At 33.7% G+C, this 23,105-nt stretch overlaps 2 protein-coding genes and 1 long non-coding RNA gene across 5 annotated transcripts in view; 2 read left to right on the top strand and 1 right to left on the bottom strand.

The window, feature by feature from the left end:
- Positions 1 to 937: 937 nt before the first annotated feature.
- LOC129939990 (uncharacterized) lies at positions 938 to 2,504 on the top strand. The gene has a single exon (XM_056048205.1). It carries the CDS (start codon positions 984 to 986, stop codon positions 2,439 to 2,441), a length of 1,458 nt encoding a protein of 485 aa, XP_055904180.1. The 5' UTR covers positions 938 to 983; the 3' UTR covers positions 2,442 to 2,504.
- Positions 2,505 to 6,900: 4,396 nt separating this feature from the next.
- On the top strand, positions 6,901 to 7,871 carry LOC129941568 (uncharacterized). Its single transcript, XR_008780882.1, has 3 exons — positions 6,901 to 7,089; positions 7,152 to 7,340; positions 7,394 to 7,871. It is a non-coding gene; the product is annotated as an uncharacterized LOC129941568 (long non-coding RNA).
- A 3,990-nt stretch (positions 7,872 to 11,861) lies between these two features.
- LOC129942250 (polyadenylate-binding protein) overlaps positions 11,862 to 23,105 on the bottom strand; it is a 27,722-nt gene continuing 16,478 nt past the window's right edge. For 2 of the 3 annotated variants that reach the window (XM_056051107.1, XM_056051106.1), the window contains exons 3-5: positions 17,561 to 18,033; positions 16,497 to 17,496; positions 11,862 to 13,652 (exon numbers count right to left, since the gene is read on the bottom strand). In XM_056051107.1, coding sequence (XP_055907082.1) covers positions 13,399 to 13,652; positions 16,497 to 17,496; positions 17,561 to 18,033 — 1,727 coding nt within the window. In that variant the 3' untranslated portion in view covers positions 11,862 to 13,398. The remainder of the gene's footprint in view (positions 13,653 to 16,496; positions 17,497 to 17,560; positions 18,034 to 23,105) is intronic. The other variant, XM_056051105.1, reaches the window with a different exon arrangement.

The following is a 23,105-nucleotide window of genomic DNA, read 5'->3' as shown; positions in this document are numbered from 1 at the left end:
AAAATTCAATAACTTGCAAGCGTTGTTCATTTGTGAGACGATTCATGTTTAAATTATAGACCAAAATGAAGATATTTGAAAGTAAAACAAAACACGAAACGCGCGTCAGCTGTTTAAAAGATAATAGCTTAAAAATAACCCTTTATTTGTATTTGTCATCATAAATTATATGTTTGGAAATTGAGAATGGACACATCCGCCTGAAACATAAAATTCTTAAAATTCTATAACATTCCTACAATCCCTAAATTTTTAACTAAGAATTTAAAAGAAACTGTGATAACAAAATAATATAAAGTAGCTTTTAAACCCTAACTCATATTTTACAAATTCGGCTTTTTAGGCTAACTTAACCAAGGCATCAAACATTTTAAAACAAACCGATTGATACGTCCTTTTCTATTGTTGCCAAAAGAGTTATATTGCTTAAAATGGCACTAAGCAACCGATATGTTTTAAAACGGTTTGTTTCCAAGTCAAGCAAATACTTTATTTGGAAACTTAGAATCCACTTCTCAGACTCTTGGGCGTGTGCATAACTTTTTTTCTGATCCATTAAAAATTATATTTAAGTAATTTTGTTTGAATCTTGCGAATTTACCTTTATCACGCAATCCCGATTATGTTATTATATTAAACGTTAACGGTCCATTTGGGGGTAGTTTGCTCAAATTTCTTGAAATTGTTTTTATTTCCTTACAAGCAGCAGTTCAATATTCTTTAATGAGCTGTGTTTTATTCTGTTATGTTAGTTAAAAAATGTATACCTGTTTGGCAGACTTGTCTTTTTTTTTATTTATTTGAAGATCCGACCAGTTTGAATTTAAATATAAATTGCAACTTCAAGTCCATCAGACAACTTTTGTTACCTACTTTCAATAATTAAACCACATCGTCTAAAACATCAATTCTTAAAGTATTTAGTTAATCTCCGACACTTGCATAGTTATCATCAAGTTCAAGTCATCTCCTATTAAGCAGAAATGATTTGGCGGTACTCGGCCGCGATTGTCTTATATTCGCTTATAATTAAAGCTAGTTTAATTCTTGCTCAAGACACTGCCACAACTGCAGATGCTCTCAACAAGCTAGTGCAGGATTTTGAAAACTTCAAAAAGCAACTGGACTCTATAGACTCACGTCTTAAAACCATACAAAACACCATCCAACAAAAATCCACATCCGATGATAGCAAGTGTCTGGCTCGAGATATTGTCGATGCAATCAATAATCGTCGATATGACTTGGCAGAAGATAAACTCACCGAGATGGGTGACACAAAAAGAATTCCCTACATCGTTCATGATGTCTATGCAGATTCAGTGATTAATTTGGACAAAATTATGGAATTCGCAAAAAAACTAAAGAATGCCGACTCACAATTTCTTTTTTTCAATGCAATTTTTAACGAAATTCGTTCCAGTGGTGCGAGCGATCCTATAAAACTAATAGAACTAGTCGATTCGGTCGAGGCAATTTTGTCAAAACATAATGATAAGGCTTTGATGGCAAAGGCCAAAATTATGATCGACAATGCCATTGAGGACATCGAGATGGCAGCTGTAAGTGTGTTGAAAATTGCAATGGTCAAGAATAAGTACATCATGTCGAAGGAAGTTGATGATTTGACGACTGCTCTGGCTGAATTCCGTCCGGAGGTGGCAAATGATGTAATGGACGGTGTCGTCGATAGTGTGTTTGGAGTTGTTTCTGCATCTAGAATCATGGAGAACATTAGCAGTCAAAAACACATTCCACTAGTCATAACTGGATTGAAAGCAATATTCCATCGTTTTAACTATGCCGGTAATTTGAACAATGACGCAACTCTCAATCTTGCGTACAATCTAAGAAAACTGACAAATAGGGAAAATTACTCACAAATTAGCGCAGAACTGAAGGATGAAGTAGTCCAAGTGCTGGAGCAACTTCCGTCGTGTGCCAAGAATTTATTCTTCAATAAACGAGTGTGCTTTTGGAATAAAGGACGTGGGGAATACTTATATGCAGCGGATACATCCATAAGCTTTGACGAATCTAGACGAAGTATCTACACTTGGCATCCAGGTGGTGTTAAGCCAGGAGCATTGTTCTATGTGGAGAGAATCGGTGATTCGTTCTATTTCAAAAATGAAGAACATTTCGACGAGTATATGTATTCGGTTGGTATTGACTTCAACAAGGACATGCGTTACGTTTTCACATGGATTCCGGGAAATAATACGGATGCTCAAAGTGCATGGGGTGTTGAACTGGACGGCGATTATTGCTATATCAAAACAACATATTACAATGAATATATGTTTGCACCATCAATGAAATACAATCAGGACAATAATTATGTGTTCACATGGAAACCTGGTACATTGGTAAGGAGCCCAGAGTTCCAATGGCAAATTAGAAACTGTGAACAACCTGAAACACTGAAGGAAATATTATAAATGTTAATTCATATCTAATTAATTATATTTTATTTGTATAACAATTTGTATGGCTTTTATTAGAATTACTTACCTCTGAAGGATTCCAGATATACGTTTTCATTTTAACTTTTACGTGAGTAGAGCTGAGATAAACTCAATTCTGATTATGTAATATATTCCTCATTTACTCGAATTACTTGAAATTTGTTTTTCCTTGCAAGAGGTAGTCAGTTCCATATTCTTCAAAGACGTGCATATTATTCTTTGTTAAATTAGCTACAAAATGTATACCTGTTTAGCAGATGTGTCTGTTTCTTTTTTATTTAAAGATCCGACCTGTTTAAAAATAAAAATAAATTGCAACTTCAAGTCCATCAAACAACTTTTGTTACCTAATCTAAATAACGAAACCAGGCGAATTTATCTTCTAAAACATTTAATCTTTACTTGATCTTGGGCACTCGCTCAAATCATCCTATCGAATAAAAATGATTTTGCGGTATTTGGCCATAATTGTTTTATATTCGTTTATAATCAAAGCTGATTTAATCTTTGCTTAAGACACCGCCACAACTGCAGATGCTGTAAACAAATTGCTCCACGATTTTGAAAACTTCAAGAAAAAACTGGACTCGATAGACTCAAGACTTAAAACCATACAAAATGCTGTCGATGATAGTAAGTTTCTGGCTCTTAATATTGTTGATGCAATCAGTAAAAGTCGTTTTGACCTTGCTGAAGATAAACTCACCGAGATGGGTGACACGAAATGAATTTCCTACATTGTTCGCGATGTCTATTCAGATTCGGCAATAAATTTGGACAAAATTGTGGAATTCGCGAAAAAACTTAAGAATGGTGCATCTCAATATCTTTTTTTCAATGCAATTCTTATCGAAATTCGTTCCAGTGGTGCGAACGATCCTATGAAATTAATAGAACTAGTCGATTCAGCCGCGATAATTTTGTTAAAACAAAACGATAAAGCTTTAAAGGCCAAGGCCAAAATAATGATCGACAAAGCCATTAAGGACATTAAGGTCGCATCAATAATTGTGTTAAAAATTGCAATGATAAAAATAAGTATAAAATGTCGAAGGAAGTTGAGTTTGACGACTGCCTTAGCTCAATTCCGTCCGGAGGTTGCGAACGATGTAATGGACGGTGTCGTCGATAGTGTGTTTGGAGTGGTTTTTGCAACTAAAATCATGGAGAATATCAGTAGCCAAAAACACATTCCTCAGGTCATAACTGGTTTAAAAGTTATGACCATTGTTTTAACTATGCCCGTAATTTGAACAATGACGCAACTCTCAATCTGGGTTATAACCTTAGAATACTAACAAAAAGGGAGAAGTACTCACAATTTAGCACAGAACTAAAGGATGAAGTAGACCAAGTGGTTGAACAACTTCCATCGTGCGACAGGAATTTATTTTTCAATACACTTCTTTCGTTTTGAAACAAGGGACGTGGAGAGTATCGGTATGTAGCAGATACATCCATAAGCTTTGATGAAGCTAGACGAAGTATAATTAACAAGTACTGGAACCGTAAGATCCGGTAAGTTAAATTCAGTGACCCTAGTATGTTTCCTAAAATCAACAAGATATTCAGAAAAAAAGAACGACAATGACCTTCCGAGTCGGAAACTCCAAAGAACCGAAGAGAATAAAGACGTACTCAGGACAGTGCAAATAGACCCAGAAGAAGCCATCTTTGACGATGACTTTTACATAATTGAAGATCCGAAGGAAAAAGTGGAGGCGGTGGGAGCTGCCTTCCAGCAAGTGTACAAGGTGAATGTTATCATTCGCCCCAACCACGACCTGGAAAACAGAGCCCTACTTAATCACTTTTACCTTCGAAATGATATGACACAATGGCGATCTGAGAACCGCGGTTTCATTCAGCTCAATGACGATTCCTTGACAAATGCCATAATCGCTTCAGAGCTTCAGCTTATCTTCAATTCAATTAAAAAAAAGAGGATGGGATGCGACCCACACTGATAACTTCCCATCCCGTCTGTCGATTTATCTTGCTTAAAAGTTTGTCTATATGTACTCGTATCAATTTTTTACCGAATTTGCGTACTATTTTTCGTATATTTTATTTTTTATGAAAAAAAGAACTGTTGGATTTTTATATAAAAATTACTGAATATCGAAAACGACAAACAATAAAATAAAATAAATTTGAAGCCAATATTTTTAATTTTTGGAAAGCTATTTGAGTCGAAAGTAGATTTTTACCAAGTTTTAGTATTGTTTTTTTTTTGTAGTTTTATTTTTTTTTTTTAAAAAACTGTCAATTAGATGTTTCTCAAAATTGTATGAGATTTCAAAAACATTGTTTTCCGTTGCTCAAAATTGTTTTGGAGATGAAATTATATTTTAGTCGTTAAATTTAAGAGGTGACAAATTTTTTTTTTCAGTTTTTTTGATTTATAAAAAAAAACCGTTAAATAGAAAAAAACATCGCGAACGTACGGACGTACGAACGTACGTACACACGCACGCACAGACATCTTTCTAAAAATCTTTTATTCGACTCTATTGACCTTGAAACGTCGAGAAATGTCAAAATTTTCAATTTGACAAATCGGACCCATTACAATAACTTCCTATGGGAAGTTAAAAATATATTGGATTTGCTGACACATTTTACGTGTGTGAAAATTATGTAGAATTGTTCTGATAAATTAAGTTATTTTAGATTAAGCAAAGACGCTTTTTTATATGTTTTAAGGGAAATAGAACCTTTTATAATACCTTCTTCAATTCAAAACTTGCTGCAACCCTCCGATTCCTAGCAGAAGGAAGCTTTCAAAGATCAATTCACAAAATTAAAAAATGTGATTCGAATGCGTTCGAAAAATGGAACAAACCGAAATACAGAACATCCATTTGCATGTTCGAAAATCCAATTTACTATAACGAATTGTGGAACACCCAAATTCACTTTCGCGAAGTGTATTCACAACAAGTGAAATGCAGAACATGGGCAATTTACTCATTTTCACTTAATTCGAATGGGTTACTTTTTATGCTCTCAAATATCTTTTTTTGATTTTAGCACGAGGAAAAACATTTCGAAAAAAACTTAAAATTGAATTTAGAATTAAATAATTTCAAAGATAACTCATTTGACATTTCATTTTATAGTTCAGAACGACTTTTTAAGTAAAAGTCACAATAGAATTCGTCTCAAATTACGTGCTGTCAAAAATAATTTGTTTTGAGTTATTCGACAATCGACAATAATTCTCGATTGTATCATTTTGCCTGATTGTAACAATTTTTCGAATTCGAGCAATTTCATTGTAGAATCGAGTTACAAGTAACTGTGAGCTGTTATTCCAAGTTCTCAAGCCCCAGAAAAAACACTCACACTCAATAACCTACGCAATCTACCGTTCTAGTCTCTCCGATTCAAAATTCGAAGCTTCACTGCCCTATTATGGTTATCAAATATCAACACGATATTTGATAAAAGTTGATAATTATCAACAAAATTAATGAATCGGTATTATAGTGATCAATTATCAATATTTTTGATAAATAGTGAATTAAAAGATCTATTGTGAATAGATTTATTGATAAACTCGGTATTACGGCTATCAAACATATTGATACTCATCAAATATTCTATCAGCTACAAAATCTTCGTTGACAAATGTATCAAATATTCGTAAATGGTAAAGAATTGTAATTTAAATGCGATTTATAAGTTTTTTTTTTATAGTTTTTATTGAATATACAAATTGAAGAACGAAATGCATTCACCAGAATTGTTTTTTGAAGGCATAAACTGAGGAACGAAGGTTTATCGTGCAAGCTAAAAAAACATTATTACGAGATGCTTCAAACCCACTGGACAAATTATAATTTCATGAATTAAAATAAGCAAATTAAACTTGGTAGGTATTTCGGCTGTCAAATCCTCAGGATTTTCCTCCATTACTTCCACAAGCCTTTCTATTTGTTTTCTGTTGCTAACTATTCTACTCCTAAATAAACAAAATATTAAGAAAAAAGAGAAATTTATTTAATGAAAACAACTTACATCATTCCGCCGATATTATTTATAGACCAAAACACAAGAACTTAACACAAATGACAAACGTCAAACACCAAACAAAACCTATTCGCAATCGTATATTGATTAGTATTCACAATGGATAAAAAATCATCATTTGATACTCATAATACCAAATTATCAATAAATTGATACAAGTTATCAGTTATCAAATAATTGATAGTTGATAGCCATAATAGGGCTGTCAGCCTTATCGGATATTCCTTGGGAAATATTTCTCTCACGGAATTTTTCTCTTCTCGAGAACACATTCGTCCTATCAGGAATTCCTGGCGGAATTATTCCCTGGGAATAAGTTTTACCAACATGAAACGAGAAAAAAATATTCGAAAATAATCAGCCTTATCACAGGCCCCGTCGTAATAGATTCATTGGTCCCGTCGTACTAAAAAAAATTGCTACGAAATTCGGAGTTCGTGAAAATTGGTATCACTAGCCCCCAATGAATAGGAAGTTTGGCAGTTTTTTCTACGAACAATTATTTTGATCGGAGTTTTTAAAACGAACAAAAAATTAAGCTTGCGAAGATAAATTAAATAAAAATAAAATATATGAAAAGAATCATGTAAGTTTTACTATTGTTTTAATGTGAAAGTGTTTACCTGTTTTTTTATTTTTTTTTTTAAGGGCAAAAAAAGTTATCACAAATAAAATTCAATTCGAAAGGCTTTATGAAAAGTCTTCAAGAAAAACTTGAAATTGCCCAAGGATTTTCAAAAATCCCTAAGGAGGAAGTGAATTCGTTTTGGGAGGCAGTAAAAATAGAGTTAAATAGTTAAAGACCCACCTTCTAAGGACACCTCTAGCTGGAAAAAAGTAAATTGAATAAATTAGTCGAAACTTTTTTATAATTTAATTTAATTCTTAAGTGTGATTAGATTGAAAGGCATAAATCAAGAGGAAAATGGTTGAGAACAAAAAAGAATGCAAAGCTACAGGTGGCGGAGCAAATAGAATGCATTTTTTTAGCAGCCTCGAAGAAGGTGTCATAAGAATGAATGAACTTTGACCAGCGGAATAAAAGATCCACAATCTTTTGGATTCGAAAATTCCTCCGAGCCTTTAGAAACAAATGAACCTTGTGAAGAGAACTAACTTGCCGATGTTTCGATGTCATCAGACGTAGTTGATGTGAGAAATGTTCCACGGCGTCTTCCAACCACTTCGTGTCAATCATATGATTCATCCAGTCTTCGTGTATTTTCTTCATTTATTGCAAAGATTGCAACGACAATACTATCAAATTTTAAAGACAAAAACAAATAAAAACAAGAACAAATCGAAAGATGAAAAACGAACTTTTATTTAATTTTCTTATTTTGACGCATATCAGCTGATTTTAAAACTCCGAAATTAGTATTTCTGTCTGCCAATTCGTTCGGGGCTTATGATGTAAATGTATTCGTATTCGTAGCGTAACACAATTTTCGGGGACTCGCTACGAGGGACTCTGTGATAGGGGTGAATAACCCCCCAGAGTCCCTCGTAGCGAGTCCCCGAAAATTGTGTTACGCTACGAATACGAATACATTTACATAATAATCCCCGAACGAATTCAATAAAGCATTGCCACACAGAAATACTAATTTCGGAGTTTTAAAATCATCTGATATGCGTCAAAATAAGAAAATTAAATAAAAGTTCGTTTTTCATCTTTCGATTTGTTCTTATTTTTATTTTTTTTGTCTTTAAAAGTTGATTTTGGTATCAAAACGGCGCACTACAGAACTAATTGGATCTCAGGCTAGGTTGCCTTGAGATCGCCATTTCTACCTATCTTAAAAGTTGATAGTATTGTCGTTGCAATCTTTGCAATAAATGAAGAAAATACACGAAGACTGGATGAATCATATGATTGACGCGAAGTGGTTGGAAGACGCCGTGGAACATTTCTCACATCAACTACGTCTGATAACATCGAAACATCGGCAAATTGGTTCTTTTCACAAGGTTAATTTGATTCTAAAGGCTCGGAAGAATTTTCGAATATATAAGATTGTGGATCTTTTATTCCGCTGGTCAAAGTTCATTCATTCTTATGACACCTTCTTCGAGGCTGCTAAAAAATGCATTCTATTTGCTCCGCCACCTGTAGCTTTGCATTCTTTTTTGTTCTCAACCATGTTCCTCTTGATTTATGCCTTCCAATCTAACCACACTTGAGAATTAAATTAAATTATAAAAAAGTTTGGACTAATTTATTCAATTTACTTTTTTCCAGCTAGAGGTGTCCTTAGAAGGTGGGCCTAAGCTATTTAACTCTATTTTTACTGCTTCCCAAAACGAATTCACTTCCTCCTTAGAAATGTTTGAAAAATTCTTGGGCAATTTCAAGTTTTTCTTGAAGCATTTTATAAAGCCTTTCGAATTAAATTTTATTTGTGATAACTTTATTTGCCCTTCAAAAAAAAATAAAAAAAAACATACATAGGTATACACTTTCACATTGAAACAATAGTAAAACTTACATGATTCTTTTCATATATTTTATTTTTATTTAATTTATCTACGCAAGCTTAATTTTTTGTTCGTTTTAAAAACTCAGATCGAAATAATTGTTCGTAGAAAAACCTGCCAAACTTCCTATTCATTCGGGGCTAGTGATACCAATTTTCACGAACTCCGAATTTCGTAGCAAATTTTTTTAGTACGTCGGGACCAATGATACAATTATTCGGGGTTCGTACTACGAATCTATTACGACGGGGCCTGTGATAAGGCTGACTATAAGAGGAAACTTATACCGATTCATATTTTACAGTTTATGAATCGGGTTTGCCATATAATGCTTTTTGTTACGCTTGGTCAGAGGTAAATGGCAAAGGTGGGAGCTGCGAAGTCGGGTCTTGTGTTCTGAAATACATTGAGCAATTACCTGAACATGTAAAAGAGCTTTCAATATTTTCGGATACTTGTGCCGGCCAAAACAGGAATGCAAATATTGTTGCACTGTTTTTAAATTTAGTGCAAACATCTAATTTGCAAATTGTTGACCAAAAATTTTTAGAAAGTGGTCATTCTTATATGGAAGTTGGTTCTATGCATAGTGCCATAGAAAAACAAAAAAGTTTATGTCAATTTATTGCATCAATGACTGGCTAAATATATTGAAAGCTGCAAGGGTTCGAGATCCAAAAAAAAAACCTTACGAAGCTATTGAAATGAAATTTGAAAATTTTTACAACTTAAAGTTATTAGCCGAAAACCTTATAAAAAATAAGACAATTGACGTTGACGGCCAAAAAGTTAACTGGCTTAAAATTAAATGGTTTCGTTACGAAAAAAATAAACCGGGAATACTTCAATCCAAATATGAATTTGGCGAAAATTTTCGAAGCTTGAACGTTTCTAAGAGCTGTCGTAGAGGAAGAAAACCTGTTCTTAAATATATGCCGGTTAAAGAATGGCCAAAACTATACACCGAACCACTTAAAATAAGCTCAGCTAAGAAAAAAGACTTCATCGAAATGTGTAATAAGGGCGTCATTCCTGAAATTTTTCATTCTTGGTTTTATCATTACGTCACAATGTAACATAAAAGATTACCTGCCAGAACCAGATGCATTAGATGAAAGTGATATTGAATAATTTATTATTTTAAATTCCAACTTTTTAAAACCTTCAAATATTTAAAACCTTCTTTCATTACTTAGTTTTTAATTGTTTTGTATTGTATAATTACTTATTAACCTATAATAAAGCTCTTGTCTTTACTTTTGGACTAAAATCATGTTGTTTCCTTTAACTTTATAATATGTCAGAAAACTATTGATTACAAACAAATAATTGGAAATCACTACAGGTAAAAGTCACGACTTTTTTCATTTGGGCTCTCACATAATTATCATATTGGTTTTTCAAAAACGAAATAAATGTTGAGTTTGTGTTTAATGGGATTATTTTACAAATAACAGTTAATATTGAATTTTCACAAGAGAAATAATCTTAAAAATCGATTTACTCAAAACTACTTTTTTTGACTTAGTGCATTTTGCCTGCATAGCGACGATATCTTCTTTTGATTTTAGCATAAGGAAAAACATTTCGAAAAAAACTTAAAATTGAACTAGAATTAAATAATTTCAAAGTAAACTAATTTGACATTTCATTTTATAGTTCAGAACGACTTTTTAAGTAAAAGTCACAAATTACGTGCTGTCAAAAATAATTTGTTTCGAGTTGATCGACAATCGACAATCCTCGATTGTATAATTTTGCCTGATAGTAACAATTTTTCGAATTCGAACAATTTCATTGTAGGATCGAGTTACATAGTACTTTTAAGCTGTTATTTCAAGTTCTCAAGCCCTAGAAAAAACATTCGATATCCTACGCAATTTACCACATAACTTAAATACATTTCTTTGCTAAACAACGTTTTAATCTCTCCGATTCGAAATTCGAAGCTTATAATTAAATTCAAAACATGGCATAGTTGTTCCAATAAAAATTACCTGTAATAAGCAAATTCCAAAATAAAATTCACATTTCTTTAACCGAAGTGGAAGTGCATTTTCTGTTTTATTTCAAAATTCTTGTACAATATGGAATTATAATTTTGTTTCAATATTTTTCATTCTATTATTTTTTTTTTTCATATACGTATTTCATATATAATGATAAGATATTTGTATTTTATTTTATTTATACTCGTAAATATTGTTTTTATTTCATTTTGGCAAAAGTATATAAATTAAAATGCATATAATAAATTAAATTAACAAACAAATTAAAATGGTTCAAATTAATATTTCCGCTTCGGAGTAAAAAAATACTTTTTTTTATATTTTTTTTTAAAGTTTTTTTTTTGTTTTTTATTTTATTTTATCTTGTTTTAAAAAATAATAAGTGAATTTGTAGAAAATTACAATCATATATCTCCTCTCTCTGGTGATATTCATTTTATGGCTTTTTTTAATTTTGTTCTCGCAAACGATAACGGAATTCAAATCACATAATACCGAATGCGAAGGAAATAATAAATTTTTAAATTTCAAAATGAGATATATGTTTATGTTTGTTGTTGCCATATTTTTGTTGCATTGAAATCACCATGTTCTATTATTTATCTTTCATCACAAACATGAAATTAAGAAAATTAAAATTTAAATTTGTTTGCCTTCCCCACGCGCAACATCATTTCACAGGCACAACATTTTTTTTTTTTCAGTTCATTGTGATGATTCGAAATGAAGACAAAATAATAGACAAAGATTTTAAATAAGTAAATTAAAATTGAACAAAAAGGAAAATAACGCCATGATAGGCTCAAGCCACAGGGTGTCGAAATGTGATACCCCTCTAAAAGTGGGCAAAGCCAAAGCAAGAATTATTTAAAAAAAAAAATCAAAATGTGTGGGGTTGGAAAATTCAATGGATTTTTTTTTTTGTGTTCTTTAATATTTTGTATAAATATTTCTATTCAATATTTTTGTGTATTGATTTTTTGCAATTTTTTTTGTATTTACTTTTATCTTTGTTTTATGCTTTTTGTATGAAATTCTTTGTCGCGAACGCAATTGTTTTCATGTTTTTTTTTATGTTTTACATTTTTTTATATAATTTTTCTTGTTTTTTGACATCACTGTGTTTTAAACATTTTTTTGTCTTTATTTTTAACTCGGTTTTACAATTTTTTTGAGGTTTTTTTATATATAAAGTTTTTATGTTTTTTTACATTTTTTGTTGAAGTTTTTTGTTTTAAAGTAGCAAAATCATATATATTTTTTATTTCTTCCCATTTATCTCTTTTTGACGACAATAATAACCATTTTTTTTTGTTTTGGATAATTTTGTATGTTTTCTTTCTCAAGTGTTTTTGTTTTCTTCTTTCCTATTCCATTGTTTTATTTTGTAAATTTTTTAAAATTTTTCGTTTCGTTTTACAATTTTTTTGAGATTTTTTCTTTTAATTTATTTATATTTCTTTCATAAGAAGTTTTTTCTTTTTTGTTTTTTTAATTAATTTTCGATTTTTTGTTTCTTTTTTATACGTTTTCCATTTTTATTGTATTTTTGCTTTTTAGTATATAAGATATTTCTTCGTTTTGAGGGCAAAATTTAGGTTTTGGTTATTCATGAGATAATAAAAAAAAACAGAAACTGAAACTGAAACAAGTAACAACCTAAAGCTCTTCAAAAAATTAAAATCAAATTCTGACAATATCAATCGACGTTATCCGAGATGATTGAAAAAGTCAGGAAAAAGTGAAAGAATAATTGTTTTTTTTTTCAACTAAATGCACACAAATAATTTATTGGGCAATTTATACAAATTAAGGCAGAGTTTGCCTTTTAAAACAGTAAAGAATAATTCATTGGTAAGACTTGCCGCTTTTTGAAGAGAAAAAATGCTTGTGTCAGCTTCCATCCAAATTATGATTGAAACGACGAAAAATAAACGGCTCAAATCTTCTTTCTTCTTTTCCTGAAAATGGGTACGTGAAAGATATCTATTATTATTATTATTATTATTATTATTGTATTTTTTTCGTAAACAAAACTCAAATCCTTCAACAAATCTTTCTTACATTTGCATTTTTTGAGAAAAAAAAATGCATTGTTTCTGGGGAAGCTTCGTTGTTTTGAGTTTCATGATGTTTGATTTGTTTTTCACAGTCACTTTTGACTGGTTGACTATTTTTTGAGAGCTTAGGTGTGTTCAGGTTAAATTCAAAAACTAAAAAAAAATACTAAGAAAAACACAAAAAAACATTGGGAGGATTATTACGACGTGTGAGTAACGCGACTTGTGTATGGTGTTAAGGTGTTTTTGTTTTGTTTTAAGATTGCTACTTTTTTTTCTTGCAGGTTGTTGATTGTTGTTTGATTTTTAAACGAGTTTTTTTTTAAATTGATTTTAATTCATTTTACTTTAGTTTTGTTGGTCCTTAACACGGTGAACCTGCAAAACGGCAACAGCTTCCTCGACCTTAGCCTTAAGGGCTTCATTGTCTTCCAACATGTGCAAGAGCTCTGAGTTTTCGATCTCCAATAACATTCCAGTGATTTTACCGGCCAATGAAGGATACATACGTTCGATCAATGGATAGAGACGCTCACCCAAGATTTGTTTCTGGTCTTGAGGAGCGGCGTTAGCCAAGAGGGAAGCGATGAGCTTCTCTTGTCCTGAAAATAAAATAAAAATAAACAACAAATTAGTTATAAGTTTCAAGATTTTGTTAGGATAAAAATTTAAATGAGAGAGAAAAAAAAGATATGGAAACTCTGGACTGAAAAAAAAAAGAAAAAACAACATTTTTTGTACACACGCCATTTATCACTTGACACGTTTTTTACTCTTAAATGTTATAAAATATTCTGGACAGACATTTATTTTGTTGCACAACTACTTCTGTTGCTCGAATGGATGTCGAGAAACACGGTAAGTTGAGCTATTTTATGTCACAGCTATAAATCTTAGTCAAGTCAAAATATAGAATTGATCGACCAATGGGTAGTAAGCTGTAAATATAACGTGACGTCACTTTTTTACTCTCAAATGGTATAAATTATTGTGAGGAGACATTTGTTTTGTTGCACAACTACTTCTGTTACTCGAATGAGTGTCGAGAAACACGGTAAGTTGAGCTATTTTATGTCACAGCTATAAATCTTAGTCAAGTCAAAATATAAAAATTGATTGACCAATGGGTAGTAAGCTGTATATCTAAGATGACGTCACTTTTTTACTCTTAAATGGTATAAATTATTCTGAGGAGACATTTGTTTTGTTGCACAACTACTTCTGTTACTCGAATGAAAGTCGAGAAACACGGTAAGTTGAGCTATTTTATGTCACAGCTATAAATCTTAGTCAAGTCAAAATGTTAGATTGATCGACCAATGGGTAGTAAGCTGTTAATCTAAGATGACGTCACTTTATTACTCTTAAATGGTATAAATAATTCTGAGGAGACTTTTGTTTTGTTGCACAACTACTTCTGTTACTCGAATGAATGTCGAGAAACACGGTAAGTTGAGCTATTTTATGTCACAGCTATAAATCTTAATCAAGTCAAAATATAAGAATTGATTGACCAATGGGTAGTAAGCTGTATATCTAAGATGACGTCACTTTTTTACTCTTAAATGGTATAAATTATACTGAGGCGACATTTGTTTTGTTGCACAACTACTTCTGTTACTCGAATGAGTGTCGAGAAACACGGTAAGTTGAGCTATTTTATGTCACAGCTATAAATCTTAGTCAAATCAAAATATTAGATTGATCGACCAATGGGTAGTAAGCTGTTAATATAACGTGACGTCACTTTTTTACTCTTAAATGGTATAAATTATCATGGGGAGACATTTGTTTTGTTGCACAACTACTTCTGTTACTCGAATGAATGTCGAGAAACACGGTAAGTTGAGCTATTTTATGTCACAGCTATAAATCTTAGTCAAGTCAAAATAAAAGAATTGATTGACCAATGGGTAGTAAGCTGTATATCTAAGATGACGTCACTTTTTTACTCTTAAATGGTATAAATTATTCTGAGGAGACATTTGTTTTGTTGCACAACTACTTCTGTTACTCGAATGAATGTCAAGAAACACGGTAAGTTGAGCTATTTTATGTCACAGCTATAAATCTTAGTCAAGTCAAAATAAAAGAATTGATTGACCAATGGGTAGTAAGCTGTAAATCTAAAATGACGTCACTTTTTTACTCTTAAATGGTAAATTATTCTGAGGAGACATTTGTTTTGTTGCACAACTACTTCTGTTACTCGAATGAATGTCGAGAAACACGGTAAGTTGAGCTATTTTATGTCACAGCTATAAATCTTAGTCAAGTCAAAATAAAAGAATTGATTGACCAATGGGTAGTAAGCTGTAAATCTAAAATGACGTCACTTTTTTACTCTTAAATGGTAAATTATTCTGAGGAGACATTTGTTTTGTTGCACAACTACTTCTGTTACTCGAATGAATGTCGAGAAACACGGTAAGTTGAGCTATTTTATGTCACAGCTATAAATCTTAGTCAAGTCAAAATAAAAGAATTGATTGACCAATGGGTAGTAAGCTGTAAATCTAAAATGACGTCACTTTTTTACTCTTAAATGGTAAATTATTCTGAGGAGACATTTGTTTTGTTGCACAACTACTTCTGTTACACGAATGAATGTCGAGAAACACGGTAAGTTGAGCTATTTTATGTCACAGCTATAAATCTTAGTCAAGTCAAAATAAAAGAATTGATTGACCAATGGGTAGTAAGCTGTAAATCTAAAATGACGTCACTTTTTTACTCTTAAATGGTAAATTATTCTGAGGAGACATTTGTTTTGTTGCACAACTACTTCTGTTACACGAATGAATGTCGAGAAACACGGTAAGTTGAGCTATTTTATGTCACAGCTATAAATCTTAGTCAAGTCAAAATAAAAGAATTGATTGACCAATGGGTAGTAAGCTGTAAATCTAAAATGACGTCACTTTTTTACTCTTAAATGGTAAATTATTCTGAGGAGACATTTGTTTTGTTGCACAACTACTTCTGTTACACGAATGAATGTCGAGAAACACGGTAAGTTGAGCTATTTTATGTCACAGCTATAAATCTTAGTCAAATCATAATAAAAGAATTGATTGACTAATGGGTAGTAAGCTGTTAATCTAAGATGACGTTACTTTTTTACTCTTAAACGGTATAAATTATTCTGAGGAGACATTTGTTTTGTTGCACAACTACTTCTGTTACTCGAATGAATGTCGAGAAACACGGTAAGTTGAGCTATTTTATGTCACAGCTATAAATCTTAGTCAAGTCAAAATATTATATTGATCGACCAATGGGTAGTAAGCTGTAAATTAAAATAAAAATAGTTTATGAGAAGTCTAAATTTTTAAAGGTAAAAAGTATGAATTCAAGTCAAAACATTTCAAGTGGTCTTTTGGCATTTTTCCAGTCGGGAGCTATTTTGTTAAGAATATGTAAAATAAAATTATCATTTTTCTTACCTTTTGGATGCATCTGTTGTACAGCAGCTTGAGCTTGCACCTGTTGGGCTGGGGGATTGCGCATGTTTGCGGTGTACTTGTAATTGGGAGCACGTGGTTGTGGTCCTGTGGCAAGTGGAGCTGCCATCTGAATGTTTGTAACAGCTTGTTGACCGGTTATGGCTCGGGCACCAGTGTTTCTCAATGCGCTGGCTGTTGCTGCAGCATGAGCGCCTTGTACAGCCTGTGGAGCTCCACGGGCTCCTTGTGGCCTGAATTGAGCTGTTGATGCAGCCATAGCAGCGTTTTGGAAACCACCAGCGGCGGCTGCTGCTCCCTGAGCGACACCTTGGCCGACAGCGGTCGGGCGAACTTGTGGTGCCCAGCGTGGGGTGTTGCGCATTGGTGTGGTGACTTGTGGACCGAAGAAGCGTTGACTTGGGGCCATTGTTGGCACGAAGAATCCACCAGCGGTGTTGGGCTGGAAGATTTGTCCAATCTGTTGCATGCGCATGCCAGACATGTGACGCATGTATTGGGAGGCAAGATGAGCCTTACGGTCTTCCTTGCGTTGAGCCAAAGCGACGTACAATGGTTTGGAGCCCATAACACGACCATTGAGCTCTGTTACCGCGCATGTAGCTTCTTTTTGAGCAACGAAGCAAACGAATCCGAATCCCTTGGAACGGCCATCTTCGTCAGTCATGACCTTGGCAGATGTGATTGTTCCATAGAGTGAGAACTCCTTGCAAAGACGTTCATCATCGATGCTGTCGTCAAGATTTTTGACATACAAATTAACACCATAAGCCGATTCGTGACGTTTCTTCTTGAGCTCTTCGAACTTGCGACGCAATTCCATTTGACGTTCGGCCTTCTTTTGGGCACGAGCAACATACAAATTCTTGCCATCAGCCATTTCCTTGCCATTGAGTGCAGTAACAGCGGCCTCAGCAGCTTCAGTTGTTTCGAATGCAACAAATCCAAAGCCTTTACCCTTGCCGTCTTCTTTAGTCATAACCTACAACAAAATACAAATATTTGTGTTAACATAACCAAATCAACAAACATCATAACCAACTAACCTTATGACTTGTAATCTTTCCGAATACTTCAAACAGCTCCTTCAATTTTTCATCATCGAAGTCTTCGCCAAAGTTCTTCACGTAGACGTTTGTGAATAGTTTAGCCTTCTCGCCTAACTCCTTCTCGCGTTCCTTGTGTGGAATGAATTTGCCAACATAGACTTTCTTAGCAGCCAACAACATGCCGTTTACTTTCTCAATAGACATATTGGCGGCTTCTTCTGTCTCAAAATGTACGAAACCGTATCCCTTTGAGTTGTTCTTCTCGTCGACAGCAACTTTGCAACTGAGAATATTACCAAAAGCAGAGAATGTATCGTAGATGGCCTTGTTGTCGATGCTTTTGTCGAGATTTTTGATGAATACATTGCCAACACCGGAACGACGTAGTGATGGATCACGCTGAGACCACATTATGCGGATTGGGCGATTTCTGATCAAATCAAAATTCATTGTGTCAAGGGCACGTTCAGCTATAGAATTTCAAGAAGAAGAAAAAATAAAGATTTTTAGTTCCATAATTATTAAGAATTGAGGAATATTTGAAAATTCATTTGTAGCCCATACACTTGTGTAAATTGAATGATTATCAAGAAACACGGTAAGTTGAGCGATTTATTTTTACAGCTATGAATCTTAGTCGACTCAAAATATATAAATCGATCGACCAATGGGTTGTAAGCTGTTAAACTGTACTTGGACGACACGTGGTAAGTTCTGGTTTTAAAATTGGACTATAACTACTTTTGCTAGTGAAACATGATTCAATTTTCACGGTAAATTGAGAAAATTTACATCACAGCCACGAATCTTAATCAAGGCGTTGGAGGAATATATATCGACCAATAGGTAGTAGGCTGTAGAGAACAAACGCGAACATGACAAAAAAAAACATCTTTTTTCCTAACAACTGTATTTTAAATTAAAACTGTGGGTTCGAAAAAAAAGGGTGCCACTATTTTGGGATTCGATGGACGTATCTTATCCACGACTATGGTACTTTTATGATGGAGGTCTACTATCTTCATCTAAGAAAGTAAAACATAAGCTACATTTAACGGCCAGACGAGGATAAGGAGAATTTAAATGAGAGTTTTATAGAAATAAATCGAATGGGAGCAGACTGCAAACAATAGTTCGAGCAGCAAAGCCTACAGCTCAAAGTTTACTTTAAGATCAGTTAAGCTTGGTGGAGTTTGATAGTTATAGGTGCTTTTTTTTGGTTAAACTGTGGGTCCGGTGATAAGAATAAAGATGGTGGAATAGATTAATTTTTATATTTCAGCATATTAAGAAATAATATGAAACATTTTTCGTTTTAGTTAAAGTTAAATGGATTTCTTGTGCATGAGAATGATCCACCGTGCATTGAAGATTGTTAGTTTCAAATCACTCAAATTAGCTAAGAAATCATTCAAATTTCGACTTGGCCGTTACAAGTTACAAAAACCCTATAGAAAACATAAGGAATGGCAGCAAAAATTGGCACAACTTTAAGATATGAATTCACGGAAGTCATTTAACTGTAATCTTCAAAATAGACGGAAAGTTTACGTTTTTAGAAAAGAAGAACAAACTAGTGAACAAAACTAATGGTTGCTGTTTACAGTTTGGTAGGAATTGTATACACCGATATTAAGGGAAAAATCCGGAAACAATTCGTGCAATTAAGACTAAGATCATCCAGGCAATTTGTGAGTTACCTACATCAATGTCTTGGAAAATTGGAGTGACAGAATGCATTACTGCGAAACCTGTCGTAGTAGCCTAAGTAATCCGTATGTTTGCTTTTACTAATTAGCCCTTAATACATGGACACATTTGTTCATTTTATTGAATCTTCACAGGCGTTTCCCATCGGGAATTATCCAACAATTTAGTAATGAAGCTCATTTCAACATAGAAATGTTGATAATTTTCATAAAAAATTATTAAAAACAACTGGGCCCTTATTATGAAAAACGAAACTAATGCTGTAGAGCGATTATGAGAAACGAAAATGGAATCAAGAAAATGTTGGCAGCCAAATGTCAAAATGTAAATGTTTGCATTCGGTTCGGTAAAATGTTTTTTCATTCCGATTACTTTCTTAAAAGCGAAGACGAATCTGAATCCGAAGGAGTACTGCAAGTAAACAACATTTTTATGAGAAATATAGTTTTTCTGGTATTATCTGGTGGGCAGATGGTACGCACATTAAAATTATAAGACCAGTATTAAATGAGCACCTTTACTTTAATAGAAAAGGTGACCATAGTATAAATGCAATGATCGCAAGTACCACCCAGTTTAATTGATACATTTTTCTAAAAGTATTCTCTTCTATTATAATTTTTCTTACGTGTCAAAGGTCTGTGACTACAATATGAGAATACGAGCAATTGATGCGCGATATGGAGGAGCCTCCCATGACTCATTTGTGTTTAGTTTTTAGCGCCTATCGCAGACACCTTGTTCAAAAATGGAATGATAGGAGAAGTTGGTTATTGGGTACGTACATAAACGCTTAATTCATTTAAATGGTTTGATGTGTTTTAATTTTTGTAGGTGATTCTGGGTATACATTGGAACCGTGGATGATGACACCCTACAGGACGCACAAGAAGGTGGAAGGGGAATATTTTAACACGATCCATTCGCGTTTTGGCGTTTTGAAATCGAGCTTCAAAAGCATTCTCGGAGCAAGGCAACTTCATTATTCACCGGAAAAAGCTATCCAAATCACAAATGTTTGTGCTACTTGCACAATATTTGCAAAATGTTTGTTGTACCAGACTTCCCGATCGTGGAAAACAATAAGGAAGGAGAGGAGAGTGAACTTGTAGCTAGTGAAAACCAAACCAAAAAAAAAAAGAAACCAAAACACAATATTTGACACTTGACAGTAACCCGCCAAAACAAAAGCTGAACGATTGCTTAAGGCACTCGTAAATAAAAATACGAGTATCGTTTTTTTGCGATTCTCATTTTTGTAATCGTAATTTTACAAATACGAGCTTCTGCAATCGTTTTTCGTAATAGCAATTTCACAAATATTCCGTATTAAAAACGATTATCGTTTTTCATTATAACCGTCCTGTTTTGCTTCCCTTAGAGAACTTTGTGGTGATCGAAGACTATGACACCTTCATGGTTATCCTACTTACAATAAAGTGAAAAATTCGTCTATTACAGAATTGCTAGTTGTATGTAAAGGTTTGCCTCAATAATCCTTGTAAAAGGTAATATACGAAGTGGCCAAAGCTAAGTAAAAGTTTACTCATTTGTTTGCTCTTCAGGGTGATTTGTGCCTCTGATTCGATTGAACGAAACGATACGATTATGTATAGGAAAGCTCACCGTTGGACATTGCTTAGTTTGTCGCAGTTTATACATTCGTCTAAAGCAGTCCACCATACTACCACACCATACAATAGAATCGATCTGATTACTGATATGTATAACAAATGCATAAGTCGATGTCCCTTTACTGCATGGTGGCTCATATATGATCCAAACCGTATTTTTGTCATTTCCTAGAATTCAGATATAGACCCACGTCGGTTTTACGGAGGTATCCATCTCTCTATACAAAATTTTCCCGAAAACAGCAGTGAGGAAGATTTTTCAGATGATGATCAGGAGGTTACCCGCATCTTTATATTCCAGAGTCTAGCTAACAATTCTCCATCCCAGATCGTACCTCCCCCCAAATAAAAGTGCAAGAGCTGGAAAAAACCCAGGGGCGGGAGTACTTTTTGACAGACGAAATGTTCAAATATATAGAACAAGAAACAATTAGATACTCCTGTGAAAAACGTTCCGAAAAAATTGCCCATATAACAGCAATGGAACTCGAACAGTTTGTTGGAATATGCCTTTACATGTCCATCGTACAGTAACCATCAACTGGGCTTTATTGGAATAAAAGCCTAGGTTACCCAAAAATTAACTCTGTAATGGCATGTAACCGGTACGAAGAAATAAAAAAGGTTCATACATTTTAACACCAACTCGACGCAAATACCCAAAGGACAACCAGGACATGATCCCCTTCATAAAATAAGACCATCCTTGGATTAAACAAGGCAGAGACTCCTGTTCCTAGAGAAGAATATATGGCAGTAGATGAACAAACTATACCAACCAAAAGCAGATCATATATGCGGCAATACAACCTAAAAAAACCACACAAATGGGGATATCAACATTTCATTCTCAGTAGTAGCTCTGAGTTCAGCTACGACTTTGAACTTTGTACTTGAGTCGAAGGACATGTACAGTTGTACACCGATTTGCCAAAGTGACGTTGTTGTTCGACTGCCGATTACTATTCCCGACGGATTCAACTACAAATTTTTCTTTGACAACTGGTACACGTCCTTAACCCTGTTGACTTATCTCGCAAAGAAAGCGATTTTAACGCTAGAAACCATAAAAGCCAATCAGATTAAGGGTTATAAAGTTCCTACCGAAAAGGAAAAACTGGGGACAATTGATAACCTGGATATTTCTGTGGTATCATGTTTTGACAATAGAATTGTGAAACTTGCTTCGACATACATATATCGGCGGCAAACCGTCTTCTGAAGTCCAACGCTTCAATAAAAAAGAAAAGAGCTACCAAATTGTATCATGTCCAAAGGCAGTCATGCATATCATCGGCATATGGGTGGAGTTGATCTTTTGCTCTTCTTAGATCACAAACATTTTACCACCGAATATTCTTCCACATGATCGACATGTCAGCCGTGAATGCGTGGCTATTGTACAGACGAACGCTTGAACGTGGCTGCCACTAACCGATTTCAAGCGCGCAAGTACAACTTACGATACTCTTATGTCATGGAGAACAATCTACAATTGAAGAAATTGAAAGGACCTGTTCGATTAGATCAATTAGATCACCTTCCTGTTTTGACCACAAGACAGCGGTATAAGGTTCCACACTACTATGGAAGATCTTATGTGGAGCAACGAAACTGTTTCACGATATTCCATACTACAATTTTTGGAATAAATAGTTGACTTCATTTATTGAAATTTTTTGTTACTTTTCTGCTCAATGTGCGATATATAATCCAAACCGGAAATCGCAAAATTTTGCACAAACAAACATGTGTTTATTTAATTATCACATATATCTTTTTCATGAAGACAAAAAAAAGCATGGAGTAAGGGATTAAGTTTTGTAGAGGTTCTTCTAGGGTTTTTAATATGCTCTTCTGAAACTTGTTTAGCCAAGTCATCCATTTAACCAGTCTCTCCAAACCCCTCCAAATCCAGACTAGTTACAATTTCATATATCATGTGCTAGGGAAGAGATAATAGAGCACAGGCTTGCAGCGTGCTTTTGCTAAACAAATCTTCTAGCAGAAGAGCCGCCTAGTTTGTTTTTGTATCATTTGTCCCGATGTGATTGCAGATGGGTCAACATTGTTAAAAGCACCTTCAATGTAGAAAAAGACAACCAACCATAGATGGAGTGTTAGTTGGTGCATACTTCATTGCGTAACCCCTTTTCTACCAATTCAACAGGGATACCTATTACAAGAGATTCTACGAT

The sequence above is a fragment of the Eupeodes corollae genome, chromosome 1, assembly GCF_945859685.1.
Source record: "Eupeodes corollae chromosome 1, idEupCoro1.1, whole genome shotgun sequence".
Taxonomy (NCBI): domain Eukaryota; kingdom Metazoa; phylum Arthropoda; class Insecta; order Diptera; family Syrphidae; genus Eupeodes; species Eupeodes corollae.
Note: the sequence above shows the minus strand (reverse complement) of the source record. Positions and strands in the feature narration are given on the sequence as shown.